Consider the following 9,931-nt stretch of genomic DNA (forward strand, 5'->3'; position numbering starts at 1 on the left):
TCACAGAAACTATTCTGGTTGGTCGAGTTTATGGGACGAGTTTCTCAGATCTCCTGCGGCCGCGCGTATTAACTCTAAGTAGATAACTCATTTGATATGGTTTGATGCATCGTAAATAATACTAAAAATAATATAATTGTGATTCGTGACTCTGAGGAGAGCGCTAAAGCTCCTCACCAGGTTGAACCTGCATGATGAGGTTAGCGCTGCTCGTTATCCGCAAACGCTCTGGCCAACTGGGACCACAGACATAAACTTTACAGGGAAGACAGACACAGAGCCACACACCGGGAAGCGTGTTGAGATGTAAACGCCGCATATAATTGTTCGTTCACAAAGATAAATCATTCTCACCACTCCACAACGCGCCTCTGAATTCGCTACAAGTTATTCCTGCGGTTCACATTGAGCTGCGCAACCAGAGCTAACGCGGCGGGTTTAAAACTCTTACCTAGAGTTCTCCAAAGGATCATAATTCCTCACAGTAAGTTGATGTAAATAGCCATACAGGTCAGCCTGTGTACAGTTTGAGTGAAAGGAGGCGCGCGCGATCCCGCTGAGGTAAAGCAGCGGCAGCGCGCGAGGCAAAGCGCAAAGGCGCCAGCGGTGTGATTGGTCCGCGCGCTGTCGGGTTTAAATGCATAAACTATAAACCTATGATTTAGGAATAAATCTGATCTGTTAGTGAAATGCTCAGAGCAAAAGAGACGCTTGGAGCCTGGCTTTAAAAAAAAAAAAAAAAAGATTTTTTTTTTTCCCCCTAGAAACATAAACAAGCAACACTTAGCCTGGCAGCGGGGCTAGTAAAGCATGGCGGGCCGCCAGGCTTATAATACAGTGGGGGAAAACCTGCATTAAATATAATTGCCCACTATCTATCGCATCCAGGTAATTGTGATTGTGATAATGCACATAGTAATATTGCAGTGAGTCTTGCAGTTCATTATATTGTGCAGCACCCAGTAGTATGTAGTTTATAAGTAACTCGAGATTACTTGAGGATTTATTTTTCCTTGTAGCACTAAATCAAAGCAGAACCTTTCAGGACTTTAAATCAGTAGTAAGCCTACAATAGGAGACAAAAGAAGAATACCCTGCTAATATTGAAGCATGGTAAAGGCTCAGTGGTGCTTTGTGACTGCTTCGGTTTCTCTGACACTGTGAATCTGTAGTCTGTCGATGATGAGAGAGATTCAGGCTAAGAAGTGAAACCTTAGATGTCATTGGAGTTTCAAACAGGACACTGACCCCAAGAATAACTTAAAATCCACACAGTTTTGGTTACAGAAAAACTGCTGAAAGATACTAGTGACAGTCACTGTTTCACATCATTCTTGCCACCTTGGTTTGGGAGATCTTTCAACTTTTTCTTGACTATTCACCTGAGGCATGGTAGTCAAAATAAATCCAGTGTGAAGTGCTTTTAGATGAAGATTTTGTTGTAACATTTGGCCTATAGTCTTTTATTGACATGTTATTCGATTTATCAGGTCAGCCCCTGGTCCAGAAGGTTCTGCTGCTGCATCGAGCAACAAGCGCTTGCAGCAGACACAGGCCCAAGTGGATGAGGTAAGGTACATTTTAGCTCTTCACTCAATGATGACTCAAAAAGGAATAAAAAAAAAACACACAAAAGCAAATCACTATGTCCTTAGTGTGATTGCTTTTTTGCACAAGTGGCTACTTTGGATCTGCAATGGTTAATTTACACAAATTAGGCAGAGCTGCCTTTTCTTTCCTTTCCAAGTTCAAAGCAAATATTGAATAATGAACTCGACGTAGATTGATTGTGTCACTTAGCGCCCTCCTGCCAACCCCTCCCCTTCTCCCTGTTCATTTTGTTGCAGAAACTTACATAACCCTTGGCATCAGTGCCATGATTCACCAGACTGAATCCGTTTCTCCCTAACCGTTCTACCTCTGCACGCCCACTGCATTGCCAAAACACATTCAGGGAAGGCCATCTATTGAACAGTTTGAAGGTCTTCTTTTCACAACAAGTCATTAAGAAAATCAAATTTAAAAAAGTAGCCAAATCTCCTTCACAATCTCCATTACTGTCCTTTTCCTCTCCATTTCGTGTTTCTCCGGGAGGTCCAGCCCTCCCACCTGGACCTTTAACCTCAGTCTGTCACGCAGTTTCCAATTGGTTGTCAGAGGTTTATATAATCACCATCTCTGTCCTTATGTAAGTCCTGCATGGGCTTATGCGCTCCTCTACCGTGCAGCTCAGTCAGGGAGGAGGGGCGGTAGCGAGCTTTGTGGATCAGTGGAACATGTGGGTTACGTGTATCCAGTGACTCTGTACGCAGACTGGTGCTGTCTGTTTGAATCATAGTGAACTCTCAGTTAAGACAAACAACCTGTCAATTACCTTCTCTTACAAGATGGGATACGTCTTGATTGATGTTGTTAGGCAACATTTCCTAAGGATGTTTTACATTCATAACTATAATGTCATCATTTTTAGGGTAATACACGTGCACAGTCCTAAACTTTTATTTTCTTTCCCTTGTTAACGATTAAAAACATTTACAAGTATCGAAATATCAAATTACAAAATATATACTCTGTATATTGTTGATTTTTTTTGTGTGTTTTTAATTTTTTTTAATTTTGTGTAGGTAGTGGATATTATGCGCGTTAATGTGGACAAAGTACTGGAACGTGATCAGAAACTGTCTGAACTGGATGACAGAGCAGACGCCCTGCAGGCTGGAGCCTCCCAGTTTGAGACCAGTGCAGCTAAGCTGAAACGGAAGTACTGGTGGAAGAACTGCAAGGTAGATGACTAGTGTTGTCTTAAATTTAGCAAACTATTCACTACTGATAACAAAGTGTTATGATTATGTAACTCTGGCATTATAGTAGATCTTACCTGACTGCATGAAAATAAACGTAAAAAAAAAATGGGTGTCACAGTTTGCCTGAATTTTGTTTTAATAATTTGCCAACTTTTATTCCTTTTCAGATGTGGGCCATCTTGATAGCTGTAATAGTGATAATCATCATCATCATTATTAGTGAGTATTAAGACAAAAAAAGCTGTCTTGTTGTTGTTAATTTGAGTTTCCATTTGCCAAATGCTTGACGTTGGTATCATATTGTATTGTAAAAAGCCTTTCATATAGTGTGTTGCAATTTTTTTTAATTGTAATCGCAGTACAACCAAAGCGTGTATGTTAAAGATCAACAAAAATGGTGCTTAATTGGGAAGAGGAACTAAAAGACAAAAATTGTACTAACTGCTTATGTTAATCAATCAATCAATCAATCAGGTTTATTTGCATATCACATTTCAGCACTAAATTGATGTTAAACAATCTGCATCAGTAGTCAACATTGCATTTCTCATTGCCTAAAACTACATCTGAATTTACAGATATGCTTCTTAAAACTCTTCTTCTTTACAGTTTGGGCCTGTTCTTAGAGCCATAGCAGATTGAAGAGGATTGGAAGTAAAGAAGAATTGGGCAATATGTATGCTTCAGGTCTCAGAAAGAAATCAGATGATCACATTATTCACCTTTCCACGAGTCTTCCTTTCTTATCTCGGATTGACTTGGGTGTTTGTGTGTGTATTTGTAAAGGATTGTATTAAAACTGCAGTTTTGCTTCTGCGACGTACAACACACACACACACACACACACGCACGCACAAATTTCATTCTTGAGACTGGAAGAGAAGGATGTTGTTGTAAAATCTCTCTGCTTATGTTATTATATTATACATAGTCACTAATGTGTGCCTGGCTAAATAAATGTGCCTTTTTTTTGGATTGTATTAGTTTGCAATGCCCCTTTTGTACCACATACAGTCCATAATCAGTAAGAAACTGGTAAAACTATTTTATCAAAGTTTCTCATTTATTTTCTCCTTAGCACTTTCAAGTTGTACAAGCTTATGTTTAGATAAGTGCTTAACTGCAAAGACCAAACAGCATAACATGACCTAACTTTTTTTAAAAAAAGGCAAAAATAGGTCTTAACAGTAAGAACGGTAGGGTTGTCTCAGAGATTCTCAGAAACGTGTTAAAAAGATTGATTTTGTGTAGTGTCCAAACACAGTGATATAAGTAAATGTAGTTTCAGACTGATGTCTTAAAGGTCTACCAAATGAGAACTGCCAAATACAGGAAAAAAAACAGGTGTTTTTTTTTTTTTTTAATAATCTGTTCAAGCCAGTAACGCATTAGTGCCTTCAAATGCTCAAACTGTCAAACAAAGACTCTACCGCTGTCTTTACTCAGCTGAACATAACCTTTAATAAACTCTCCGGTTATGTCGCACCTGCATTTATTATATCTGATAACAGACTTCCCTCATGTGACACTTTACTTTTAGTGTTGAATAAATTTTGTGTGCATAAAATGAATAACTAATCAAATGCTTGGCCGAAGTTTTTTTTATGGTGCTTTTCTTGCTACTGCTGAACATTTAACACAATTCATTGTAATATATGCTATTCGACACTGGATTTGGAGTTTTCTTACTTTGTGTATAATACATTTTTCCATGACTGTGAGTGTTTTTTTTTTTTTGTTTGTTTTTTTTTTTCCTCAGAATATCTAGTTCTTATTTAAACCTCCCCTTCAAAACACATCCATGATCTGGAGTAATTAATGTATTGCAGCCTTTCTTGGGTTATAGACAATAGTGTATAGGTAATACTTTTATTGCGTACAGTAAGCCATGTTGCCAATTGCCATTTCTTTCCATTTACACAGAAATCTGACCCTCTTTAACTTTTAAGCCTTATAATTACGTGCTGGGAAATTGTCTGGTAAAGTGCAATTGTACTTTGTGGCCCTTATTAAAAACTGTTGCTTGAATAAAATTGATTGAATTTATATTAAAATCCTGTGGTTATTTTTGTTTTATTTTCTCACCTGCTAAAACATATTGGAAATTCCTAATCATTTACAAAGGTTTTCTGTCCTATTGTCTACTAAGCAAAATATTGTTAATGCTTTTCATTTGCGAAAAGCACATCAACATGTTAATGTGTGTATGAATGGGTGCGTGACCGCTTTTGGGTCCTTTGGTCTTGATAAAGCACTATACAAGTACAGGCCATTTACAATTGCTGATTAAGCAAGGTCTGTCTTACAGGCACAATAAGAAGAGTCACTTTTTTCTGCACTTACAGCTTCATGTCTTTTGACATGTCTCTACCAGCTCTACTCATCTACACACTGGATTCTTATGTCCATTCTTTGCAAAAAAGCTCAAACCTGGTTCAAATTAGATGGAAAGTACCACTGTCTTCTGTTTATCCAAAATCAGGTGGTGGGGTGAAAGATCTTGGAGAGAGACGCAATTCCTCTTCCAGCTTTTTGTGGCTTCATGTCTCTCAACCCAGCCGTTTCACACTCAATTGTAGACTGTCCAGTTGCAAGTTGACAGCTAGGGCCTGAAGAAGCCAAAAGTGCTACATTCTCTGCAAAAAGCAAAACTTGGACTGTGAGGCTCCCTATCCATACAGCCTTTTCTCCATAACTATTCCTCGAGATCCTATTCATGAACACCACAAACAGATTTTTTTTTCTTCTAAGAGATACCACAATTGGTACCCCAGTCATCCCATGACTGACTGGAGACTGACTGTGATGACCAATTATTTTTATTCAACATATTCTCATTTGGAATTGGTGTTGGACTTGAGCTTTTCTAATATGCTTTGACTGGAACAGCTCAATATTAGCCCTGGCTTTACAGGCAGGATTGTAACTCTGGCATAGTCTTTGGGGCATGGTCTTTCTCTGGAATGTAAGTTTCATCCATGTACTGCCATCCACCTTTGCATCAACTCACACCAGCTTCCCATTACCTGATGAAGTAAAACATCCCAACAATATGTTGCTGCCATCTCCGGGTCAGGTGTTTTCAGGGTGTTCATTTATATCATAATACCTCATATGTGGGTCAAAATATTAAGTTTGGTTTTATCTACCCAGAGTTCCTTAACTATGTTTGCCATGACAGGCCCATTAATATTTCCAAAACAACTCAAGCACATGCACATGCACATAGTAATGTAAAGAGATCTATTTTGTAGTTTTTTCTTTTATAAATTTAGCTTATAGCTCAATCTAATGAATTATGTTTTCATTGATACAATTCATTTGTGACTCTGGTGATGCAATTAGTTATTATCTTGGTAGAAGATGAACCCCATGATGTCAAGTCTTTTGTAACATCTTACAAGTTTTCTTCAAGGTTTTCCGTCTTCAGCTCCTACATCTTACCATCAGCTTCGACCTGCTTTTAAAGATAAGGGGATTATTATTTTTCCTTTTTTGTCTTCAGTTGATCAATCATTTTCAAATTGTACTCTGCCCTGAGCTTTCAGGATTGTGTTGAATTCAAAATGTGAAGATTTAGCGTTTCATAGAATAATATACACAAAACGACACTCCATCGGGAAAGTACTGAGATGTGCACAGACTATTCATTCAGTTGCAGAGGCGTGAGTGTGGCAGTTCGGGTGAATCAAAAATGCTTGCGCAGTCTGCTCTGGCTTGTTGTTTCCCTGTTGTATAACATGGGGATACACGTGCACCGACCGCGAGTTTCTGGCAAGCCTAGGTGTGGGGCACGCCCACACGTCCAATCAAACAACAGCTTCAAATTCTGCCTGTCCAATCACAACCGACAGGGCGGGGCTACTCTATGCCGGACTCACGTTGCACATTTGTGTCAAACGGTTTGGGCTGGATGACGTTATAAGATGCGTAACAGGGAAACAACGAAAATATATTCACTTTATACTTGCTGGATAATCAATTTTGTGGACGCCTAAGTTTTGGATATTAAACCTAAGATTCTCGTGGATCTCAAAAGGTAAATGTTTCTCAAAATAAATGTAATTTGTGATGGAGTTCTAGAGTTGGCTAACTGGAAAGGCTAGCTATGCACTTCACCCCAAGAGCAGCAAGTGAATGTAAACAAAAGTAATGTAATCGTTGTCTTTTATTAGATGATGCTAAGGTAGTACTATAATAATGTGACATACAACTTTAGGTGGGTATTTACCGTTGAAGACAATGTGTAAAAGCAATTGTTACTAGTTTGTATTGCTAATGTCGCCGTGTAACATGCAGCTAGCCAGTCGCGCTGGGTTTGCTAGCAGTCAAAAATCAGCCGATACAGTGAAATTGTGTTTCAATTACGACATGTAAATCCTAAGCAATAATAGTTGAGTGTGAGGCTATCTGTGCAGCATTTGCTTATAAAACTACATATTAAGTTACAATGACGTTATTGAAATGTTCTGGAAACATTTTAATTCTAGTTTATTGTATGTATTTTAACATAGACACAGGGAAGATTATGCACGTCACTTTAGACAAGTTGAAACGACATTAAATTACGAATTAGTCGTTTATGTTATTTGGTTTTCTTTCTGCACGTATCAAGGAGTGACGTTTGGTGATTATGGACGCTATTGGGGTCAGTGGGTTCTACTTGGGAGGGGCGAGGGAAACCTCAAACCTGTGTTATGGTCGTTTGTAGATTGTTGTGGTTTATTATCTATTTTTTGGTACAAATCAGAGGTGTGATTGGGTTAGAGATTTGAGCAATTTATATAGTAACTTTATGTGATTTTTTTTAAATTATTGTTTGCAGTCAAAGTATAAATTAAGAAAATTTTATTTAAACTTATTTTGTAAATTAAATCATTAGAATATTTTATATTATTTTAAAAAACCTGGAGTAAATTGTACTAACTCAGGATCATAAATGTGATCCTTCATCTGACTTGGCTTTTTTCCTCTTGATTTTTTTTTTTTTTTTTTTTAAAGGATACATTTTTACAGTCATCAACCTCTAACTTGATTTTCTCCAGGTTTCATCAGATTTTTCCCTAAAAATAAAAATAATTTCATTAATTTAGCCTTTTCACTATTTTAGGCTGCATTTCCCACCCCCAACTCTTTAAGCTTCCCTATTGCCATTATAAGTTAGGTTTTATTTTTTATCTTTTGTTGTAAAATCTTGGTTTATTTATATGTTTTATATTTATTGATGTTTTTCTAAATTATATCTCTGAATGCATTCATTCAACAAACTTCACTAACTTCAATAAATTATTTGGGGAGACTATTAACATATATAGATAAGTTAACAGATGAATAACTGAGTATTGGTTGATGCTTCAGGGTTATGTTTTCCTTTATTTAAACTCGGATTCATAACGGATGTCAACTGAAAACATTTAAAAAGACAACTAGATCAGATAGAAATATTTTACTAGGATTGAACATAAACCGAGTCCAAAAGTGAACTTTTTAAGACCTTCACTTTTTAAGACCTTCACTTCACTGTAGTTTTTTTTTGTCAGAGACCAAGAAAAACAAGGATGTTTTAAAATGTTCACATTTCTTAATTGTTGTATGTTTTATATCTGTTCTGCCATGTTTCCTTATTAATTGACTCTTTAGTTATTTTTCATTTATCTCCTTTAACTTGGGAAGAAATGTTTTCAGAATTAATGACAGACATTCATACTGACTGGACCTGAATAAAGGGTCCAGTCTGAATAGAGGACTATATACTTCTAGAGGTCTATGGACCATTTAGAAGTTCTTTATGTCATTACAACAAATATGCTCACAGGTTGCACAAAGCTTGTCACCACATAGGTCCATTTGGTATTTTTTTCTTTATTTATTTTTTTATTGTATTTGATGAATAAATTAACACTAACCGCAGACACTATAAATTGACAACCAACATGTACGTGACTCCATCACCAAATGTAGGTATTTACCCTGTCAGAGCTGCTTTGTTATAGGAAGTTGTCTTTTATTGCAAGAGAACATTTACGGTTCATTTTTTGAATAAAGAGTACATCAAGTCACATTTCTCACATATCTTTATAAAATAAGGCTAAAGGTTTCAGCTTATGTAATAGCCAGTGTGGCCAACTCAAATACTTTAACATGCATGTTTGCGTCACGTAGCTGCAGGTTCCTGTTTGACCTGTCATACCATTGTTTTGTTTTTTTTTCCAAAAGCTATTTAGTGCAATCTTAGATTTTGTGTTGTAATGCATAATTTCATTATTTGAATGTTTTTCTATTTATTTATTTCTCGTGTTCTTCTAAATATATATATATATATATATTTTTTTTTTTTGTCTCTGATGCTATTAGTCTTAGCCTTATGTGGTATGCTTTAAATTAGAGTTGTTTTAGGACAATCAGACTTTTGTCAGGTTTGAGCTTTGGGAAACTACCATTGCTGAAACCTTTTATTTAATTTTAACGTACTAAGTTGTTTTTCTTTTAGTATGATATTTTTCTACCCAAAGTACAATTTATTTATCCCTCCCCCCCACTACACACTTGCTCACATTGAGAATGAGATTCATTTACACCTAACTCATCGACTTCCTAAATGACTCATTGACTTTCTAATGCATTTTTACACAATGCATTAGTAAAGGGCAAAATCAACAAACTTTCCTTGAAGTTGGTGAGAAACAGGTGCAGTCATGACTGCAGGAATTCTAAATGGATTTGACTGAAGTGAATACTTAGAAATAATATTTTATCAGTCATTATATTAAGTGCTAATCTTCGGATTTTCTCTGTTGAATATTAAAATAATTAGCAATGATTATTTATGAGTTAGTCAGAAAACTTTACATCAGTGTTCTCAGGCTGTGCATGTAAATGGTTTTGGGATGAATAATTTAAGCCCAAGTTTAAATCGCTGGAGCTTAGAAGTACAGAAGGTGGATACGTAAAGATGAAACCAAAGGATTTAACCATATGAAACAAATGGCAACAAGATGAAAACAAATATTGGTTGTTAACATCAGCCTGGTTACCAGACCAATACCAACATGTAAAAAAAAAAAAAAAAAAAAAAAAAACTAATAACGGCCGATGTTGGGGCCGAAATATCATAAATTATTAAACAA

General features: G+C 36.5%; 2 protein-coding genes across 3 annotated transcripts in view; both read left to right on the plus strand.

Annotated features, from left to right (window-relative positions):
• The window catches only part of vamp3 (vesicle-associated membrane protein 3 (cellubrevin)), an 11,851-nt gene extending 7,878 nt beyond the window's left edge, over positions 1-3,973 (plus strand). The window contains exons 2-5 of the mRNA XM_015036727.1: positions 1,491-1,569; positions 2,625-2,783; positions 2,972-3,023; positions 3,414-3,973. Of these exons, the coding sequence (XP_014892213.1) occupies positions 1,491-1,569; positions 2,625-2,783; positions 2,972-3,023; positions 3,414-3,430 (307 nt within the window). The 3' untranslated portion in view covers positions 3,431-3,973. The remainder of the gene's footprint in view (positions 1-1,490; positions 1,570-2,624; positions 2,784-2,971; positions 3,024-3,413) is intronic.
• Positions 3,974-6,689: 2,716 nt separating this feature from the next.
• per3 (period circadian clock 3) overlaps positions 6,690-9,931 on the plus strand; it is a 20,441-nt gene continuing 17,199 nt past the window's right edge. For both annotated transcript variants that reach the window (XM_015036728.1, XM_015036729.1), the window contains exon 1: positions 6,690-6,843. The gene's annotated coding sequence lies outside the window, so the exon portion shown is untranslated. The remainder of the gene's footprint in view (positions 6,844-9,931) is intronic.

Source organism: Poecilia latipinna, unplaced genomic scaffold, assembly GCF_001443285.1.
Source record: "Poecilia latipinna isolate Pla-1442-1.1 unplaced genomic scaffold, P_latipinna-1.0 Scaffold377, whole genome shotgun sequence".
Classification (NCBI taxonomy): domain Eukaryota; kingdom Metazoa; phylum Chordata; class Actinopteri; order Cyprinodontiformes; family Poeciliidae; genus Poecilia; species Poecilia latipinna.